At 42.3% G+C, this 22,581-nt stretch overlaps 2 protein-coding genes across 6 annotated transcripts in view; both read right to left on the minus strand.

The window, feature by feature from the left end:
• The window catches only part of phka1a (phosphorylase kinase, alpha 1a (muscle)), a 37,285-nt gene extending 35,689 nt beyond the window's left edge, over window positions 1–1,596 (minus strand). For 3 of the 5 annotated variants that reach the window (XM_088925158.1, XM_088925157.1, XM_088925154.1), the window contains exons 1-2: window positions 1,255–1,551; window positions 898–1,019 (exon numbers count right to left, since the gene is read on the minus strand). In XM_088925158.1, the coding sequence (XP_088781284.1) occupies window positions 898–975 (78 nt within the window). In that variant the 5' untranslated portion in view covers window positions 976–1,019; window positions 1,255–1,551. Of the gene's footprint in view, window positions 1–897; window positions 1,108–1,254 lie in introns of those variants that run through there. The other 2 variants (XM_088925156.1, XM_088925155.1) reach the window with 2 other exon arrangements.
• Window positions 1,597–3,274: 1,678 nt separating this feature from the next.
• On the minus strand, window positions 3,275–22,344 carry atg4a (autophagy related 4A, cysteine peptidase). Its single transcript, XM_088925985.1, has 13 exons — window positions 22,306–22,344; window positions 18,098–18,208; window positions 17,254–17,325; window positions 16,357–16,455; window positions 14,642–14,743; window positions 11,569–11,641; window positions 10,806–10,885; window positions 9,497–9,723; window positions 7,914–7,992; window positions 6,512–6,657; window positions 5,107–5,163; window positions 4,745–4,856; window positions 3,275–3,965 (listed from the first exon to the last, which is right to left on the minus strand). The coding sequence occupies exons 1-13, from the start codon at window positions 22,313–22,315 to the stop codon at window positions 3,901–3,903; spliced, it is 1,233 nt and encodes a 410-aa protein (XP_088782111.1). The 5' UTR covers window positions 22,316–22,344; the 3' UTR covers window positions 3,275–3,900.
• Window positions 22,345–22,581: the final 237 nt, after the last annotated feature.

Below are 22,581 nucleotides of genomic sequence, written 5' to 3' on the forward strand. Positions count from 1 at the left end.
TGATTGGCAAAGCTAGAAACACTGCAGAGTGAAATACCACATATTCCACAAGCCAGAACCAACACCGATTTCACAGACCTCAGGTCAAAGACACACACATGGCTGACAGAAAGGACAGGCCATGGGATACAAGAACACAAGAAGGATTACGAACAACAGCAGTCCACAGTTCAGATCTTAGTCCACAGAGTAAACTTCAACAACATGGCTAGAGTTTGCTCCAGACCTCCACAACTCCCTGTGTAAAGAGCAGCACCCTGTTTTCAGCAAATGTTTAACAAAGCTAAAGGCTGTCCACGCTCTAATTTAGTGGAAATTAAAACTAATCACGTCCATTCGGGAATGCTGAAGTTCGGCATATACATTTATAATATTGAGTTTTAAACGTTTACACTCTTAAAAACACAAATTTAACAAGCTGCTTTGCTTCCTACAAAAATGAAAAAAAAAAACATTTATTATCACACTTTGCTTTGCAGTACATTCACTTACACGTCTTGCGTTTTTGCAACATTGTGGGAATGGACTGGCTACCACTGCTAATCTTCACCAAAAAACAGTTGCATATGTGGATTCGGTTATTTCTCTATAGGTGAAATCACGCATATATCTTATTTTTAGAACTAATACATGAAAGTTCTTTTTTTGAGGCACAAAAATGCATGAGCTACGTAGACTTATCCCCCTCATACTTTACCATAGGTTCAAAATAAACTCTTGCACTGACCCTGCAGTTTCCGCGCAGGCTTAAGTGAAACACTGACTGCCCACCGAGGGAAATGACACTTAAAATTCGTTCCAAATTAAGCCAACAAAAATGGGTCTTAACAAATGCAACTAAACGAGATCGTATTTCGGAAATAAAGCGCTTTGTCACCAACGCAGCGCGGTACTCACCTGGTGACAGAGGATTGTCTGCTGCACCAGACGGGCGTAGTTATCGAGCTTCACCCCGGAATTACTACGGCTCCTCATGGCTGCCTGTCCCCACTCTCTTCAAATCGCAAACACCGTCATTTCTGCACAGCAGTTAAGTTTAAAAAGTGAACATTTTCACAGCGCACACCATGACACAACAGCACCAGGAAAACACACTCCGGGAAGCAGCTAGCCTATCTTAGACATCATTACACGGATCAGTTTTCAAAGTTTATGAGAAGCAGAAGTCCAGAAAGCTCGGGGATAAGCTAGCTGTTCCAAATCTCCCCTTTCCTATAACTACGTTGAAAATGCGAAAGGTATATTCTTACTTACATGAACAGTGTTAAATCACCTGATGTTGTTTTTTTCTTCGGTAAACGAAAACAAATGGTAGCACTCGAGTCAAGTTACAGCAGGTCTCAGAAACCAGCGAAACTTGCGATCGGGAACTCCAGTCACTCGGGTGCTCTAGTTTAGACGTGCCAGCGTTGTTTTACAAGAAGTTTTCGAACAAGAGTTCAAAAAATAAAACAAAGTTAATGATTATATGTACCCTTGCAGTAAAATAAACCCTATCTCCAGCTCTCTTCCTCCCCAGATACTCCATCCAAACAACTCACTCCGGACTGCGAAGTATCCTCAAATGCGTAACACACACAAACGAAAAGAAACTAGAATATCAACGGAAATAAAACAAGAAAAGGGTTTGAGGCGTTCATAGAAATTTTTTACACCCCTCTTAGCCATTTCTGATCCATTTTTGCCATCTGAAGGAGTTGTACGATCTTATATTGTTATGCCCCTGTCAGGACACCAAGCATTTCTTGCAGAAAGTAAACTAAACACGTGGTCCCGGTGCAAAGCGTGTGGCTTCTCCACTGACAGACCAGCTGCGGGCGTGTTAGACCGAAATAGAGGTCCAGCGAATGTCACAGCGAGCTGGGTCATCTCTCCTGACCTAGTCCTAAAGTTGTTGATGCAGCAGATCTCAGAAATCCCTGTCCACCTATACTTTCTGAACTTTTCTTAAGCATCTGCAAACAGCTGGATGAGCTTTAATTATTACAACGGGGTTATGCTTTAGTGCCACGTAAACCCTTTTCTTTTTCGATTCATTTATTGAAGCGACAGGTGCGTTTTATTATTCTGTTCACACATATTAAAGAGTATTGCGAAGACGCGTTAAGTAGAAATACGTTCAAGCACGGTGCTCTCCTCTGAAGACTGAATCTTTCTGTATGTGTTAAGTAAGCGGCTCAGGTCGGGTGAGGTTGAATTCAGGTGTTCGCGATTCTGGAAAGTTACCGTGCAGCCCCGGCGGTGAGGAGGAGCCAATGTACTGTCCGGTAATGTCGCAATCCGCGGGGTTTTTAATAATTACTGCAACTGGTTAGTTAAGAGCTGGGCCGCAGTGTAAATCTAGGGATACCTCTACTACTTTATTTGCGATTACACTACTCTCTACCTCGGACAAACGAGCAGACTAATATCTGACCGAGTTCTCGGGGACGTTTAGTCCTTCTAAATCGCCGATTTGCCTACAAGTTTTAAGTCCTTAACTCCCAAGTCAGCCAGTTCATTGTTGGCTTTATAAGCCCTACGTTCCTGCTGTTCCATATAGGACGCGGTGAAGGCAGGTAGGTCAAGCCGGTGGAGGTGACGGATGTGCTGGAGAGCTGGCTTCTGTTTGTTTTGAGATAGCAGATCTTGAACACAAGAACGAGGGGGAGGACGGGCTCTGCTACGGTTTCAGGCGAATACTGAGAGGAGTACTTCAAATGATTATACCCGGAGGCAAGTTTACCGTGAGAGCACCATCTTCGACATACTAGAATTGTAATAAAGCTCTTACTAGTAGCAGAACTCTCCCGTCTGTTCCTGCAAATCTTTACTACAGGTCAGTGTTATAATTAACTTGCAAACCACTGAGCACTTCATTGAATGACTGTGTATTGTAATCTGTTAGTCAGGTATAGGTTTTTCGCCACGGCCGTGTGCGACCGGACAGCGGTAAGGTGCACTGTCCACCAGGGGGCAGGAACTCAGTGTGTCCAGAGCTGAACATTTTAAGACCACGCTACAATGAAGTCGATTTGGCAGTATATTCCCTGTCTTATAAATCCTAAATCCATCTCATTCATTTTTGGAAGGGAGATTCCTCATTCCTGGGCTATGAGGATCCTACAATCTCGGTTTCCTTCTCCATGAAGTCAAGCCACCATACAGGATTTGGCTGAAAGCAAACCAAGACGAAAGCTATACATTTTCAGTGTTGTTTTCTGAACCTTTATTCATGAATATGATTGCGATGTTGAACAAACACCAGTGTCGCGTGAAAATAATTCCTTCCCCATAAATTAACTCAGGTTTTAATGTTTGCATTTACTGGCTTACAAAGTTTGTAGGTATCGCACTACCTTCTCCAAAGGTACTGCAACTAACCGGAAAAGAATTTGTATAAATAGATTATCTGTAAAAGAGGCACTTCTATGTACACCGTTTGTTCACACTTAATATCGTCTGCATATTTCTTTCTCCTTTTTAGGAGGTAGATCTACTGACGAGGTGATGGCGGTGAAGAGATATGCTCCCACCTGCATCCACAGTGTTGACCTCCTTCTTTCCCTAGGAGGCCGGAATTTTAAATCATGCACTGAACAATCCCGTAGAAGGTGTCCGTTTCATAGCAAAGTCTTTACAAAAGCCTGCCTGCGCAGACCGTTATTTTACAAGAGCAAGCAGGGGCGATCCTTGTATTGTAAACAGCAGCCACAGGAGTCTATAACGTTCAGTACAAGTGTCCTTCTGCTTCTCACATCGCTGGCAGTTCTGCTGGAGGCCCTCATGACCTCTCCCTGTCCTCTTTTTTTTTTTGCAAGCTGGTTACACAATGTGCTTGGTGTAAGAGTGGTCAGAGGCACTTCTGTGGTCAAACGAGTTTGAAACGTAGCCGCCGTCCAGTCGCGTGGTGAAGAGGGGTCACACGTTTAGAATTTCAAACTCCTCTTCCGATTCAAACAGCTTGTCAGTGGACTCGATGAACTCTGCAGACAGGAAGAAGAGGGTGTAAGGCATTTTTATGCCCGGTACCTCGATCAAAAATGAAAACAATTTGTTGTGGTCGATGCATTCCCTATCGAGGCGAAGAGCGGATGTTCAAAAGTTTCAGCTTTTCGCTACGCAGAGAGACGGAGTCTACAGCAAAGTTGCTGAAAATGATTCTCTGAGGTCCTCCAAAAAGCACCTGGATAACACTGTCAGATCAATAAGCAATTTTTCCATTTAGATTCGCCAGATATACTGTTATACTATACATGACAGTTTAAACTTTGGATTTGGATGTACCAGTTCTGTGCTTATCTTATCACAGCTCACAGCTATAGACTGCAGTTGCACACAGGGGACTGAGGGCGTGTGGACAGATGTTCTGGGCATTCTGGGAATAAAGGAAATGTCCTACATTGGCAGACGGAAGGAACTGAATCCTTTTAGTCTTGAACAGAGAAGATGATAAGGTTGGACAATCATTCAAAATCTGACAAATTCAAACAGGGTGGACTTCAGAATCAACAGTGAAACACAAACCAGTTAAAACTAAGAGGAAGTGCTTTTAAATCTGAGAACAGGAGGCACGTCTTTACACAAAGCATTGCGGGGGTCTGGAACAGGCTATCCAGTGATGTTGTAGAAGCTGGTAATTAGCTTTTGTCAAGAAAAGTATGGATGGGATTCTCAAATCAAGCAACTGATAGCAACCAAACAAGGCAGATAGGCCAAATGACCTCTGGCTTCTACTGCAGCTTTCTCTAGGCTAGCACTGTACCTGCTCCTGTTGTCTGAACGTCGGGCTTGGTGGGAGGGACGAAGGGAGGCCAGTGGGGAGGATGCTTCTCGACCAGCTCAAACATCCTCAGACTTCTGTTCTTCAAAATATCCTATCAAGCAGAGCAAACAAAAGGTCTGAGGCTCCAAGCTTTTAAACGATGAACTTCATTTAAGACAGAGCTTAGGCATGAAAGCTGGACCCTGCGAAAAGCACAGATCTGTTCCCAATTACAATAATCATGAGAACGTTTTAGGACTGACTGTTGTAAGCTGTCAGGCCAAGCCATTTGCAGACAGGTTAAACCAGAAAACAAATTCTATGCAAACGTAAAACAATAACAAAACCACACACTTCCCTACCTTCTGTACACCACTACACCATGTGTCAAAATCTTCTTCCTCCTTGCAGAAAAATCCCTGAAAGGAACACAAAACATTGACATCAAGCCATTCCAGTTGTAGGGGTGCTCAACTCCAGTGCCATAGGAATTTTGCCGCTCTACCCCGACTGGAACTGGGCTCCCCAGAAAGATGCGGCTTCTTAGTCTGATACAAGATGAAACTCAGATTTCAATGTGTCTGACTAGAACCAGTCATCATCCTGGCTGCAGGCCTCTGTATTATTCCTGGAAACAAGGAGACTTAGTTAAATCACATGAAGGAAATGAACAATGATTTCTTTGGTTTTCATGTCAGCTGATGACTGAAACAAGACGATGTAATTTAATAAAGCCATAGTCTCTGCCTGGAAGAAAGCTAAGGCCTACAACAGCAGAGTTTGAACATGACTCTTTTGTTTCACAGAGTTTTAATTAAAAAAAGCACATTACAAACTCAAAAAGAAGCCTTCAGATGTCTAATGATTACTAGGTGACAAAAGAATAAATATCAAAGCCAAACAGCTCCATTTTATAGCAAAAACCTAGAACGTGAGCACTGCCCCTCTCCCTATTGGAGTGACTCTCTCTCTTGATATCCATACCTTATGAGTGGTCTTACATTATTTCACAGTTTCTTCAAACACTTCTACATTGATTATACTTGAGTTTACATTGACTTTCAGTATCTCTCATACTTTATATTCTTCCATTGCCCAGAGCCCTGACCCCTGACCTCTCCCTTCCCTACTCTCAGCCTGCACATCTCACACTCCTATCATTTTTTACATGATCTGCCCTTTTCTTTACAGCCTGCTCCACTCAGCTCCTTGCCTAGGTCCTCAGTCTTTTTCTGCTCACAAGTTCCCGGCTCTTAACTGCATGGTCTCTCAAGTCCCTCATGTCTCCTTATATCCTCTCCTTATAGCCCTGCTGTCAGTACAAGACCGCATTGCTGTCTCTGACCTCTGACCTCTGACCTCACAGCTCCTTGTCAGGACCCACCTGTCCAGATTGCGCCCATAGTCATTACCTCATGCTGCTATTACTGTCCGTTAGTGTTCTTATTTTGCTTATTGCAGGCTATACTTTCAGAACCTGTGATTTTGCTTTATTGAAATACATTCAATTTAATATTTTTATTATTCTATATGGTTCAGTTATGCCACATTTCTCTCTTCAGACCAGTTTACATTCTGTATTTAATTTTTTACACTTCATTGCTTGCTTACAATGTAAGGCACCATCACAAATGATGTCAGATAAACCCATAATTCAAAATATTTTGGCTAGTGTGTTATAAAGTGTGTGGGTTTCCCATGAGCACCTTCACATGCAGGAATGACGTCAATGTCACAAGAATTATGAATGTGAGGTGGAGCTCTTACTAAGGCCACAGAGGGGTCAAGGTTCATGACCTTCATCCGGCGGGGAGTTCTTTGACAGTGGTAGCTCTGGTCGTCCACACTGCCACCCTCCTCTGGCTCAACTGCCGTCTGTGTAGTGTGAGGGTCCAAATAGATCAGCTCCTCTCCTACAGAAACCAGAGTAAAAAACAGCTAAGGCCTAGAAAACTGAGTGCTACACTTAACCCTTACAGACTGGAGATTTACAGGCCACTCCATGTTCCCACAATCCTTTGGGGTTATTCTGGCATTTTCAAATGTTACACAGTCCAGTCACCCACCATAGTAACCCCATACTTTCAGGCTTGTTCATTTACTGAGAATCATAATAAACAAAATAATAAACTGCTCAGTCTAAAAAGTCTGAGTTTTCCCACTACAGTAAACCTATCATTCAAATTATCAGAGAAAAAATTGCCCTGAAAGAAAACAACTTCGGACCTATATTTTAACAGCCTCCTGAAGAGGGAGGAGATACTGCAGTGACTCGTAGCAGCTGCCCATGGAAAACCAGCGTTAACACACTTTCAGCTTTCTGGACAGAATGATTCAGAAGCAGCAGGGACGCACCACTGGTACAGACCCTCTGCTACAGCATGAGCTTTCAGCTGAAAGGAAGGGCAACTGGACATCTGCTATCTCTGAGCTCACAAATCCCACTGGGAGCCCAGATGGAGAACACTGGCAGGCTAACAGGATGCTGGCAATAATGTCAGAGGTGAGAGGAGTAATGAACAGAACCTCCTTCATACTCTCTGTAGGATTTTACAGTCATTTTTACCATGTGGCTATCCACTACTCTAATATACTGTATATTCCCACAACTAACAAAAACATGAGTTCCTTGCATTTATATAGCGCTTTTCACCCCAAAGTATCTTACATATAGGAAGGAGACCCACATTACCCACCACTGAAGTGATGTTATGCATCAGCAGCTCCGAAACAATTATTATTTTATTGGAATAATACACATGGAGAAGGCAGGGACTGCTTCAACAGTTTAATTAGTGGAAAACTTTAGAGAGCTAGACTGCCCCTACTCTAACAAACTCTCCCCCAGGGTGTGCAATGATCAAGTAGTTAAGCCCTTGGTTGAAGGGGAGACACCTCGTACAGCACAGTGTCCCCAGTCACCACACTGGGGCATTTATTTCAAAACTGATCCAGAGAGAAGAGCACCACCTACTGGTCCTTTACAGCGGCAACCTCCTGGATTTCCTTAGAAGTCTCTCCTCCCAGTACTGACCAGGCCCAGCCTTGATGAGCTTCTGAGATCTAATCAGATAAGGCTACAAGGTGCTAAAGCTGCTATCAAGTAATACTTGCACCTTGCTTGCGCAGAAAAGGCCTGGGAATATATACAAACTTCATTCCTGCTTACCAATGAACCCAATGAAGTAGTACGCAAGGTTGGGTTTTCCTCCTAAAACGCCTAAGGACTGTGGCATCTTGAAGCACTCCTGCAAGAAATACACATTTTATTTGAAGCAGAATTCTTGGTAATGACAAGGCCGCTGCATTATTTTCACTGTCTCTAAACAAACAGAGCAAACAGATCTGCACTGAGCTGTAACTAGTAAACAGACTTTCAGTATCAGTGCAAAATTCTGTCCTAACCTTTACAAAAACCCATTGATGTTAGTTGAAAAGGCCAATGCTACAGTGTAATCATAGACTTTAAAGGAAATATATAAATGTTCTTTACCACTGCAGGTTCTACAAGCTACAGACTGCTCTAAAGCACTAAACAACTGGTACTGGAACTAAACTAAACAGCTTCGGTCTTCAGTGTGAGTTATGTCGCATAGACAAACACAAGAAGGTGATCCAGGACCTCGTAAAATCCCAAATGAGCTACATAGTACCCATATCTTATTTTCCTCTCTAGGCTAGATAAGCCCCTAGGGATAAAGATATCAGTGATTCCAAACCTGGCTGACGTGTTCAATTTTCAGATTCAAATAGCTGTGTACTGTACAGTATATGTAAAGGCCTATACAGTTGTTCATTTAAATTTAGGGAAATGTAAGAAAGCATTTGCTGCCACTTTTCTTGCCAGCCTTAATACTTTTTGCCAAAGGACCACAAAGATCAGGTCTCCATAACACAACTATGTCTGTTCCTCTGATCTATAACAATGTCGAAAGTTATTCCTCCTCCCCCCAGCCCTGAAGCCCACAGCGGTCCAATTCTAATTTCTCTCATCCCGGATTCTATATGAAATCTGAAAGAGATGAGGACATCATCAGCTCCTTCAGGATTAGGGAGAATCAAATTAAACCGGGGCAGCAGTGTGGAGCAGTGGTTGTGGTTCTGGACTTGTACACTAAGTGGAAGATAATGGGTTCAGAGCCCAGATGGGACACTGCTGTTATAACCCTGCTGAGAGAGGCACTTCACCCAAGTTCTGCCAACTTCAGCCATGTCCCCAAAATTTAAATCAGGTCTGTTACCAGGACCATGCTCTTAGTAAATACTTCATTTTTTTCAGTTTGCCAGATTTGTCCTGGATGATGATATCCTGACCTTATGAGACTACAGTATATGTGTTAACTTAAAATATGTAAGAATATGTAGTGTTTTTAAACTAGTCAGCAAGATAAGTCAATATTGAGAACCGTCAGTACAGAACCTAGGCTGTCTGGGCACAGGTCACATACAGTACTATAGTATTTTCTAACTGCTTCTACATATTGTCTGTACCTGTGTGGAGCCATGTGAGAATGAAATTTTCCCTTTTGTTCATCGCAAGAAAAAGTGCATTTTAAAGTGGAAAAATCATGATGCAAAAATCCTAAATGGGATAAACTGTGTGTCTTATAAAAGTGAACAGAAAATATTTCCAAGACATCTCTCTCTTCCTGGCACTGCTACTGAACAGTAATAGGCTGTAAGGTTTCTTCTTATGTGCGATCATGTGGGAAGACAGGTCCTTTCTCTTGCACGTCTGCAGCTGTGAAGTACCTTCAGAGCCTTGATATAAACTGGGTTGATGTGGTTTATGCCCATGCGGAGAGGTATGATGAGCAGGAGTGGTTTCCAGGCAGAGTGTTGGTGTGGGCAGGACCCTGGAGTGCCCCCTGGTGGCTGTGCACAACACTGCCCCACCACATCGCTCATCGTCTGCTGCTCACCGGCACCCACAGGACTGGGCCTTAAACGGCTCCGACAGTGCTGCTTGCAAAGCTTTTCTGAAACGGAAAGAATTGCCATTCTCTGGAGATGGGTTTTATGGCTTCCTACAGCAAAAATGGATGGTTTTACTAATACCACTGTTTTCTTGGTCACTGTCATATAACTTACTTGTGTCATTGAATACTTTAAAGGCTTAAATGATTTTCAGATATGAACAAAAAAGTCTTAAGAATATGTCTTTTAGCTATCCTACTATCCCAGAAATCTGTATAGTTCTTAATTGCAACGGACAGTTTTGCAAAAACATCAGAAAAATATGTCTGGGTCAGAATTAGACTTGGGAATTTTTGCTGAAGTGTTACTCGACTACATGATTGGAACTGGAGTTTTGTCTCCATATAATGAGATCAGACATGACGCACGTCAGCTCTTGAACACGACAATACACGAGTGACAGGATCTGAAAACAAGGAGTGACCGGATCTGAAAACAAATGGTCCCATGATCAGTACAGTTTCTCATGATTTTACAACAAAGTCATTTGCTTAAAGTTATTTAAATGGGTGCATTTCTAAGAACCTTCTAAGCACTTTACAAACTTTAACTGCATACTGTCAAAAGAAGCCAGGTTGAAAAGCTTCTTTGGTGATGGAAGCAGAACTTTGTCACATGAAACAGTTACTGAATATGGCAGTTCTAAAAGTAAATCAACAGCTATTCGTGCGAGATCTGCTCCACATGCGAGATAAGAATCTCCTCATAGAAAAGCTTTGATATACAAATGTAAGGTTTTGGAAAGATTTATTGATGGACGTTATTTACAAACAAAACAAGTGGAGGCCTACCACTGGTACATAGCTCAACTGAGCTAAACTGTTAGACAAAAAAACGTACAATCATGTACTTGTTGTCATGGCTACCACCACCCGATTATGCTGAATAAACCAATAACTGGCTGTTTCTTTGGACGCCTCTAGTGGTCACCTTTTGTCACTACCAACCCCTGCCCAAACCAGCCCTAGCAATCAGTTCTATTTGCCAACTACAGTGGTGTCCTGCTATTAAACCCTTTTTTTTTTACACACAGGAAAAATACTAATCCTATTATTTACTACAAACAAGAACTGTTAAGACTTACTGATATCTTCAATAACCACAGTGTTGTCCATGGAAACATATACCGCCAAGGAATTCCAGTCGTCAAACAAGGCCAGTTTCCTAAAAGAACAAGACTTATTACCAAAAACATATCAAACCCCAGTCTCCAAGAGCTCTTACTGCCTTTGGAATTCATCAGCATTCCCTTGAAAACTGTTTTCATTCTGTGAGACTCAGTGTGCATACCCTGCAGTATAAATCATAGTGACAATTTTTCTCTCATATAATTTCTTTTTAACATATGTTCCTAATTAACTTCAATGTGATTTACTGTAGGTGATTTTGCATTCACAACAAATGGCAAACTAATGTAAATATTTGTCGAAGTTGATACTAAGACGGTCGTTAAAGGGGAGCTGCAGTCTTAATTTCTCAGACTGGTTATTAATTCTCTCTGGAACCTGGAGAAACATCACCCAAGATAACTCAAAGCAGCATGTCCCACACACTCTCTTGTTCCTGAAGAAAAAAATCACTCATTTCCATTGAGAAATGCATTGCAGTGGATTCCAACAGTAAAGGAAGGTGTGATCCTTTCCTGAGCCTACTGTTCTGAGTCATACACTTCATGTCAAGTCAAGGTGGGATTCCACCAACTACAAATTAAATCCCCTGGGTATCTTTTGGCCTCTTACAGAGACAAATAAGGATGAGGATGCTCTGAATACTCCACATTGGTTCTTTGACCAAGACCAGAGTGATGGGGAAACTTGGCCAGCATAGAAGGTTAAGGTGCCTCTTACTTTAACACCTGTGCGACTGTGTTTGGTCCATACCACTCTCCCACTGGTTTGCCTTCCCCAACTCCCATCTGAGCTGCAGACACAGAAACAAATGGAGCGCGTGAGCTGAGCCAAGGCAACATTCTCTCCCATACCCACACAAGAAGGCCAGCTCTGTTCCTCCAGGGCGGTAGTGCATTAAGCCGGCGTCATGCTACAGGACTCCACATGACTTCTAGTTGGAGAGCGTGTCAAATTTAACGACTGCGGTTGGTGAATCAAGCTGCCTTTTCTGTTCTAGAGGGTGTAAAATTATACGACTAGGAATCGCAGGGGGTGACTAATGACACGTTTCCCCCATGCCTTTTCGTCACGGTTCCAAATCTCATACTGCGCCGCGAAAGTACCGCGAGGTTGCTTCATTTTGGCAGCCAATCAACGTGGAGCACAAGAGGAGCACCGCAGGAAAGTCAACAAACAACAAGGAGAGCAAGCACGTAAACATCTTGAAAAATGTAACACAGGCATTGTGTTCCACAAATAAACATCTTCAAAAATATCATTCTTCTTTATAAATATTGAACAAATTTACAAAAATAAAACAGTTAAAAATGTAAAACACCCTTAACACAAATATCGTAAACAAATTAGTATTGCGCTATAATGTGTAATATTATGTAATATATAATCTCACAAGTACACATCTGGCTCACTGCCCACCCCTACAACTTACGATTAGCTACGTGAAAATCAAACCAGTTTGATTTTATCGTCGCGGGTCGCAGAGAGTCGTAGGGGCTGTTAAGAGCCCTGTGACTGAATCGCTGGGGGTGTCAAACTGCACAACTGACGGTAAGGGGCGCGCGCTGCGACTCTCTACAACTCGCTGTGATTTTCTTACGATTATGTAAATGAAGGCTACGACTGAAAATCCTAGGAAAAGGCGTGTAGTGTGATGTTGGCATTAGGTTTTACAGGGTTTCTGGGGCATGTTCTGCCACATTACTCTGAGATTTTCACCACATCGCTAACAGGCTTAATTGACGTATTATTGTTACAGAAGATGATGACGATCTAACACCTGACGATAATTAAGGATCAATTAAGGACTACTTAATAGGGAAGCTGAGAGGGCTGGCAGGCTTTTTATCATCTGAGGGCTGTTCCAGAGAGGAAATCTTTGTGTTTTATTTTTGAGGCTAAAAAACTATCTCTGGAGGAGTGTATTATTGTAGGAGTGTATCCTGAGGAAATGCCTTTTGGATGTTTTCTACTCGAAAGCAGGTTATTTTTCTGTGACTGAGCCTTTTGTTTAATATTCCGGCCAAACGCATAAAAAAAGCTTTGTCTGGAATAAATCTCAGGCTGTCCTATACACTACAGTATGTGCTTGCCAACTCACACACTGTGAAACATTCTGCAGTAAGTTTTTATAAAGGCAATCACAGTATGAGGCCAAAGTAAATTTAAAAAGTAGGATAGGCATGGCAAGGATATTTTTTGTGTCCTTAGTTGATTTAAATTGTCTTTCTCATCTCATTCCAACTGTGGATAGAACCTGTTCTTTCTCTAAACAATACCTGACTCTCAGATTTTTTGGAATATAATTTATCTGGAATGCTCCACAGCCAGACGTAACCAATTAAATCCAACCATTATACAGGTGTACAGTGCCTCCACGAAAAACCTAGCTACACTAATGTGTACACAAGCTAGGATGTATAGACGTGTATGCATGCAAATCCGTATCTTTAATACTTCTTTTGGCCCTAACTAATGTACTTTATGACTGCAAAGTCTGGTTATGATGACTTGTTGCTTTGTTTTATAGCTGAAATAAGCAACTGATAAAAAAAAAGGTTGAGGTTGACTCCCTGTGTGACTCCATGTGTGATTCAAGCATGCTTGGTCCTGCTGCTGCAGCTGCTACAGTATATGTGCCCCTGCTTTGGATAATAGGCACAGCTGCACAATGGCAAAGCCCAGGTTTGAATCATTGCAGTCTAGATTACAGGGTTCAGCATGCATCCTGGTGCACTAATTAAGAGTCTTATTGGGCCATATCTGTGGATGATGCGCGTGTCTAATTCAGGAGAGAATGCACCTGAGCAAGGGTGTCGAACTCAGTAACTGGAGGGCTTGGTATGGTCTGGGTTTTGTACAGTATGACCCGAGCTCTCAGTTACATAGCCAAATAAATAACTTAACTATAAGTGATTATATTAGGTTTAATTGAATGTTAAGTATAATTGTGAAAACTTCTAACCAGGATTGGAAGTTTATTATAGGTAACTACATTTAGTACAGTGTATTTTTTAGTAATCAACTGTAAAGGACCTTTAAGAAAAATACACTGATCTCTGCTATTACGCGGGTTTGCAAAACGCAAATTGACGCATACACGATTGGTAAATAGGGGAAAGATGTGTAACGCGAAATTCACGTTGGCTCATACGCGATTTGATCCCCGACATGTTTAAGTTTGGCGTCACGGAGTCACACAACTGAACGCGGAGGTCCGCGGAGGACTGCCACGCCACACATGATGCTCAGTTGTGCTTTGTTTTGGAAGTGCCAATTGGAAGGTGCTCCTCAATTTTCGTGCCATTTTCACTAAATCTTCTGCATTGCCGTAAACATGAGCAGACAAGGTGACAAGAATGTGTCTACGAAGCGTGCTGGTGATAAAATTTCAGATGGTGAATTTAACTTTTTTTCAAGGTATAGTCCTAAATTTACTGTAGTATTTTTTTATTTATTATGAATTTAACTGTGCTAACATTTTTATTAGGATAATTATTAAATTTGCTAAAGCTTTGGTTAGGCATTTGGTTAGGTTTTGAGTCGTCTGCTCCTTACCCTATTTTTCCCATAAGCCCTGTTATTTTTATTGCGCGATTTTGCATAACACAAGGTTTTACAGGAACGCATCTATGGCGTTATAGCAGAGATGCCTGTACTTTAACATGCAGAATTTAGAAAATAATTTGGTTGACTGTGTAATTGACTACAAGGCAGGACTACTAGACTCTCCAGGAACTGAGTTTGATGCCCTGCTCCAGCGTCTTCCCTGGAAGCCATTGGAGCCTCTCACCCATCTGGTGAATTGAATAGCAGCTATCTTTCCTGTCCAGGAAGCAGTGCAGTATCCTCTGGTATTCCTCCGGATGGCTCCGATTTTTCTCCCACCTCCACCCTGCAACAGGACAGTGGACAGAAGCATGAGCATCCACTATGGGATTTGTTCTTCCAAAAAAATCCTTTCATTAATTTGGGGCCCATACTGTATGTGTATCTGAATAGCGTTTGCTAGGGCTGTGAAATGTTTTTGTTCTTTACAAAGGTTAAGGCAAACGACTGTCAACAATGCCAAATAAATAACGAGTAACCACAAGTTGAAAAGAGTATGTACTCTGATCCACGTTCCAGAAAGGATGGATATTTCCACTTCATGGCACTGTGCTGCCTGTTGTGTTCTGTGCATTCCTCTGGATTTGAGTCTGTATTTTCCCATGTATGAATACTGTGTCATACACTTCAACTGTTTCCATTCCATTCATCTGGAAACAGGGAGTTTGGAAGGCCTGGAAAATTCTAGTACCTCACCTTTTGTTGAGGTACTGCTCTGTTTTTATCGTTTCTGTTGAATCTGAAAATCAACTGTGAAGGAACTTGCATCTCCATGGATTAAAAAGTGCTTATTAGTGTAAAAAATAATAAATTTGGATTGTAACCTATTGGGTGGTTGAGCTCTTATGCCTCTGAGGAACTCTTTTGTTCTTTGTCATGTTTGTTGACCAGTACATAGTTTGGATATACTGTACACCTACTGTAATAGTGAACTCCCTCAATATAAGATTCTCTTTGGGTCAGGAAATAAAAGCAGCCTGTGCCCTTGTTATCATCCTGGCTGCTCTGTCCCTTCCTGTTCGGACAGCAGCTGCGTACAGTATTTCCATGGAAGCAGGATGAGATTCCTCAGGGAATGCTCTGAACCTCACTACGGTTACTGAAGAAGAGGGTCTGTTGGCATTAGTGCAAAAACATGAGGCCATAACACACAATCGCACCTCCCTTCCAGTGAACACCTATGCGAACTCCTATAAGCCACACCACAGCTGAATAATCATCTACAGAGAAGCCCAGAGAGACGGGAGATCGAGAACACCCACATTCTCGCTGTGCGTTGTTTTGGGAAGACCAACTACAACCACAAAAGAACCTCACCTTGCACAGTTTCACAAGCCAAATCTGACTCCTCATCTCTAAATTCTCTATTGGTCTGGGAAGGAAAGAGGCAAGGAGCTGATATATTTAGGGTGACAATGTTCGAATGGTTATGCATTTTTGGTGATGTGAAACTCAGGATGAGCCATTTGATAAAGTCTCAAATCTCTGTAACATGCCATGGGTAGATAACTAAATCTATTTTAATTTTCTGCAGGACTTTTTGCAGTTCTGCCTCAAGGAAAAAAAAGGTGTGAACTGATCGGTGCTCAGCTGCACAGGATAACCGACAGGTTTAATGCAACTTCAAAAAACCTTTTTCAAGAAAAAAATGCCAGCAATATTTTTTCTGTTCATCTAAAATATAAACTTTGCAAGGGCACAAAGCTATTCATATCACATGTTTGTATTTGATAATTACTTACTGTCCCGGTAGAGGCAGCAGTTTTAGTCAAATGAAACTCAGATGGAAGACCTGCTGTAGGTGGTATTTATACAGTTATACACAACACAAATATGCTTCAACAAACAGCATTCACACTTGCCCTTCTAAATCTCATCACAGCACAGTTTCTTACTCACCTCTGCCTAAATGCTGGCACACCAGGGCCTGAGCTAAAATCATCTGCCCACACCGCAGCATGCATCCCCAGCCAGCGTCAGTGGAAGGACCAGTTCCACCTAGGAGAGCACGAAACAGTGAGTCCACACTGTTAACGCTGCGCATGGACACGTCTGAAGACGCAACATCTCAAACTTCCACGCAGCAACACTTAAGAACATAAAAAATGTCACCAGCGAGAGTAGGCCTTTCTATCCATCCAGTCCATTTGGCAGCTAGTAGCTAATTGATCCAAGCCTTTTCTTCGTGGATCATTTGGAAAGAAACCTAGATTTTAGCTTCAACAACAGTTCCATGTTTTATACACCAACTTACCTTTGGGTTCATTTACCATCAACTTCCACTAACCTAAGAAAATCGACAAGACAAGATGGATGGATGTTTGCCCCTTATGCCTTCTGGCATCCTGTTGCTGTTTCCGTAAACATTCGTTTTTTTTACGGGACAGAGTTGTTAGCCTTGTGCCCAACCTCCAACATGGAGGACCTGGCGCCCGACATGGGACAGGAACCCACTACCCTGAGATTGTGAGTCTCACACTCTACCAACAGAGCCAGCTGGGGCAAGACAAGAACAGGATCTGAATTGTTCTGTTAGGATGGTTACTTCCTTTATTTTCCCCACAGTGTGGCTCTGATGCAGACAATGAGCTGACCATCATCACAAACATGCCTATTGCTGGTCCTGAAAATGATGGGGCTGGTTGGTTCCGTTCCTGATGGTCCTTGTTGTTCAGGAAAAAGAGAACCTGGCCCACTTTCACACTGCTTTCCTTCAGCTGGCATGGCCCGGCTCAGAAAACTCTATCTTCTGCTCAGAAACTCCACCTTCTGTAGATTTTGTGACAATTCACTTACCAATCGGAGAAAATTTTTTCCTATATGTAAACCACAGTCGAGACCTGACATCTGACAGCAGTTCAGATTTTTCTAGAAGAGAAAATAAAAAGTCAGTTTTGGAAAATTGTCCAAACTCCATTTCATAGGAAGATCATTGCTATACATGCCAGAGACGCCAAAGCAAACAAAGCAAGCAAAGTTTCAAATTTGTGTCAGACTGTCTTCCAGATAACACAGTCTGAGGATTCACATCTCCATGCCTCTCTGAATCCACACCTTGCTTTGTACAGTATGTATAGGCCAAGCATACAAAAGACCAAAGATCAGCAGTCCTGAGGTGAGAGGACATGGGATACATCAATTAGCATTGTTTTTATCTCTTCTCAGGAGCCTGCACAAAGCATCCCTAGAGGAAACATCTTAGGGACTGAATATATCTTTACTTTATATCCCAGCTCTCTGTCAGTTGAGGAGGAAGCATGGGGGTACATTTAAAATGTCTTTAATCTCACTTTGGTCCTCTCAGTTGTGCAGGATTACCTTTTGAATAGTTTGAGTAATCCCGTTTTTACAAACTTCACAATGACACCCTTGAGGTATTGGTACAAATAACACCGTAAATCTAAGGATGATTGTATGCATTTGGATTTTATTGAAACTAATTCCAAAAACATTTATTTAAACTATATTCCAATTATTTGTCAGACACTAAGATAACTGAGTGATGTTAGCAGACAGCAGTGGATAATGATGATCCTAACAACTGTTTTTTTTTTAACTTCAATGATCACGAAACTCCAGAAAAGTAGAAATTACAAAAACCAGACGTAACTCTTAATATGCACTGCGACTAGACCCTTACCTGTTCGGATGTCATAATCTTTTCCTAAAATCCATACGGGCTCCTTTGTATCAGGCAGATCTTCAAGGAGGTCTGAGAATACATTGATCTGATTTTCATACTTGGCTAAAACTGGGGGAAAAAAAGAGAACAAAAAGTTAGAAAAGAAAGCATTTGCCAAAGGCTATATACTGAACAGACAGGGTTTAGTTGGTGCGGGAGAAAAGGCAAAGAACTGAAAGAGTTGATTTCCATGGGGATTCCTGGATGAAGAATCTTGCTCTACATCTGACACACTATGGGGAGGAAGACTCCAAAAGTTTATGCTCTGTCCTTTAGAGAAAAGTCCTGTTACCAGTGACTCGTGAGGCAGGCTTCATCTCCTAGGCAAGACTCTTAAGGTGACCAAGGAAGTAGCCGGTTTAAACTGACAAACTCAACTTTCCAGACAAAAGCAATCCCATCCACCCGGTGAGAACAGACATGTTTGCTAGTAGAGAGTGACACAGTTAGCAGAATAAGACCTGAACACTAATGTCTTAAGGATAAACACTGACCTCTCTAGCCAGTTTCTGAACCTGAAGGCCTGGCTGTCTCATGCCTGTATCACAAAAGACTATGAGAAGGATTACCAACGACAGGAGACCATTCAGCCCATATAGACCATTCAGTAGTTAGTAGCTCATTCATCCAAGACGCTCATCCAGATATTTCCTGAAGAAAGCCAGATTATCAGATTCACCAACATGGCCTTGTAGCTCCTTCCATACTCTCTTAGCCCTTTGTTGTGGTTTTGAATGCACTTTCACGTAGTTTCAATTTGCGTCATCAAGTGCATGCTTCACTGCTCAATAGCTACATCATTGTGGTCCTCCCTCTCCTTGCTAGATAAAGGAAACATCTCTCCACAGATAAACCACACACATGGTCAATCTGAACATTATGAATTCAATTATACTATAAAGTAACTTTTCCCATTAAACCCTCTGCATCTCTTAATCAAAACCTGGAGTAATGTTCCGATGATAAGAAAATACTTAGCAGATTGAAAAAAGAAATCACATATATTCCTATTTATTTAAGCCTCCAGTGGCTTGTACTGTAACAATGACAATGAAAATAAGAGGGAACCATGCTTTCTGTATATGAAGTTATAACAAGGAGGTTAGGGTGTCACTGAAAAGCCTGGAATTGTGTAAATTTCAAATATCGAAACATTATCTTATAGAAAGAAAAAAAAGGATCAGGAAAAACGTTGGGCACCATGCAATTCAGCATCCTAATGAACTACCACAGAGGAAACGGGTGTGATTATGATCCTGTTGGAACAAATCAGTAGATTATCTCATAACAAACAGTCCAAATATGGCTACTGTGCCAGAATTCCAGATTGTGAATTCCAGCAAACTCTTACATAGAGGTGTTAAAATCCTGGAAGTCCATAGTTTGGAATCAAATTGATTTAAGGAAGGGTTTATTGAGACTGAGAAATCCGATTCAAACCAATGCTTCATGTTCAACTTAAATATCAGTACAACAGGATGTATGCAGTATGTGTGAGCCTGTTATAATGCTACCAGGCAGTAGCTACTAGTCTACAGTGCTCACCAGTCTAGAAACTGGCTAGAATAGCTCAGAGTGCTGCCTTAGCTATGGGAACTACACCTCCCATAAACCCACTGGGTGACTTCCTGACGACATCTACATCATGGGTTCCAAAGATGACTGGCCAGGGTGACGTCCTGCAGGTCCCACCCAGCTCTGGTGCTTTCACTGGTGGTGATCTGATGTTACCGGCATGTGCTTAACTCACACAGGATTCCTAATTTAAAGGCTTATTTTAAAAAAACAGAAAATATCACAGGAGGATTTCCATTTTTCACAGAATGGCGCGGGACGAGAGTTTTGCAGCTGGTAGCGGGGAACTATCAGCCTGTGTGAGGACATTACTCTTGACTGCTGTGCCACTACCTCGTCACCTGGCTACACATACAGGACTACGAAGGTAAGATGTTAAAGAAATGTCCAATTTCTTGCATTAGGAATTGTCTTTTCACATGCCCCAGCTTGCTCTCCATTAGACACACAGACAGGGAGAGCCTGGGGTCAGAGTGCAGGGTCTGCCATTGTACGGCGCCCCGGGAGCAGTTGGGGTTAAGAGCCTTGCTCAGGGGCCCAACGGAGCAGGATTCCTCTGCCGGCTGCGGGATTTGAACCAGCAACCTTCCAGCCACAGGCGCAGATCCTTAGCCACAGAGCCACCGCTCCACCCCTAAAACTTCTTCATTGTGCTGTCTCATAAATGAGCCAGACAACACTGAGAAGTCAATTCAGGGGTAAGACGGGCAGTTAATTTTCTAATAAAACAATGTGCAGTAATCTGTATTCCAGCGAATTCTGAACATTTCATCCCTAAACCAATCAGAGACCAGAGGCCTCTCTCCTCCCGGTCTCTCATGTGACCCCTGACACAGAAGCACAAAGCATGATCCCACCAGGAGGGGCAGGGAAAACCGAAATCAGGGTCCAGGACCCAAGGCTATCAGGCTACCCATGCAAGTAATAATAATAATAATAATAATAATAATAATAATAATAATAATAGCTTACACTTATAGAGCGCTTTTCTGGACACTCCACTCAAAGTGCTTTACAGGTAATAGGGACTCCCCTCCACCACCACCAATGTGCAGCATCCACCTGGATGATACGATGGCAGCCATAGTGCACCAGAACGCTCACCACACATCAGCCATCAGTGGGGAGGAGAGCAGAGTAATGAAGCCAATCCTTAGATGGGAATTATTAGGAGGCCATGATTGGTAAGGGCCAATGGGAAATTTGTCCAGGACGCTGGGGTTACACCCCTACTTTTTTTGAGAAACGTCCTGGGATTTTTAATGACCACAGAGAGTCAGGACCAGGCTCACCTGCTTAGCTTCAGTGGGTTGCCAGTTGTGAGTTGCAGGGTCTAACAGCATTGAACCTCTGCAGACCAGGTTGAAAAAAAAGGCACATTTTCCTGGGTAATCCATTTGCCTACATAAGTAACCCATCATACTCTCTGCTGGCCAAATGAATCTCCCAACCACTTCCAGGACAACTGATTGACTTTTTCAGTCAATAGCGACACAGGCTTTGCAGGTGTAAAAGAGGGACAGCACGATCAGAAACAGCTGCTTAGTTCAGAGCACCTCTGAACCTCTCCTGCACATCTGCGAGTTACTGAATACCCGTCAGAAGATCCTAGATCAGGAGAGGTGCTTAAACTGTGTATTTTAGACCGGGACTGTCCAATTCAGAATTGTTAATCCGGACATTTTAAAGCCACAGCACCTGCAAAACTGAAAGATCGTTGGGGTTTAAGTGGTCCAGTTAAGCCAGTAACCCAGACGGTTTTGGTTTTCACGAGCAGCACTTGAATGACAGCTCGCAGATGCTCCGCCCCTCCAGAATCCGAGCTAGGACAGCCCTTTTACTAGACGGAACCTCAAACTCCGGTCGGCTACAGTACATTGAATCTGTCCTTTCCGCAAACACTGCGACTGTGCAGTTAACACGGAGAGACAATAAGAAAACTAGCCCCATGATGACGCCGCAGACATTATGGTGCGCCTGAAATCTCCGAGACTTTCTACATCTGGAAAAGCCAGATCTTCCGGGACTTGAGACATTTGGAGTATCTGTATAACAGATTCAGGCGTGTTTTTGAAAACAGAAAAAAAAACAACATTCGATTTTGCGAGCTGTAACCAGCGGGACAGGTTTTCTACTGATTTTGCTATTTGTTATTATTAGCTATTAAATACTAAACGTATTCTGACCAATGCCAGAAATAATATCAAGGACCGAAAAAAATGAGAGAAGACACCGAAACGAACATCGCTAAACAAAAAAAGGGTTTTTTTTATATACCAGCTCTATATCTTAATTGCCCAATCCCACCAAAAACCAATATAAACTCACATTAATTAAGTAATAAAAAAGATCGTTGATTTAAGGAATTCAAACACAGAGAATCCAATCTGTAAAGTTTACACTTAACGAGGGCCAGATAGAAACAATACAGAAACTTCCAACTCAGATGTGTATCCAGAAACGCAGTGTTAAAGATGAACGGAATTCTTTCTGTACGGTTTTGCTGAAGAGCCTAATTAATCATGACAAAAAAATCACTTTTATGTTTAATCTTTACGACGATTTTTAGCTTCGGAGAGTGATATTCTTACCTGCCTCCATCCTCCGGCTGTCAACTGGGTTTAAAGCGGTGAAATAAAAAAAATAGTGCGCGCTGCACTGTGGGGAATGTAGTTCCTGGTGGTGGCATCTCTGGGCGACGATAGGGATCATAAACTACAACTACCGGTAGGCAATTTTATGGTACCAGGCGTTAATAGAAACTGAAAACACTGAGGTGTGTTGTGGGTATTGGTGTTTCACAGGGATTTTTCATTTCCAGTGCCTAATTCCGTTATTTTTATTATTACTACTACTACTACTACTAC

The sequence above is a fragment of the Atractosteus spatula genome, chromosome 9 (assembly GCF_055471065.1).
Source record: "Atractosteus spatula isolate fAtrSpa1 chromosome 9, fAtrSpa1.hap1, whole genome shotgun sequence".
In the NCBI taxonomy this organism is placed as follows: domain Eukaryota; kingdom Metazoa; phylum Chordata; class Actinopteri; order Semionotiformes; family Lepisosteidae; genus Atractosteus; species Atractosteus spatula.

What these genes read in the sequence shown, in the direction of transcription:
- atg4a (XM_088925985.1), bottom strand. An exon ending in CTACTTCATTGGGTTCATTG is followed by an intron (nt 6,658 to 7,913) that starts GTAAGCAGGAAT and finishes TGGTTTCTGTAG; the next exon opens with GAGAGGAGCTGATCTATTTG. An exon ending in GGTGTAGTGGTGTACAGAAG is followed by an intron (nt 4,857 to 5,106) that starts GTAGGGAAGTGT and finishes TCTGCTTGATAG; the next exon opens with GATATTTTGAAGAACAGAAG.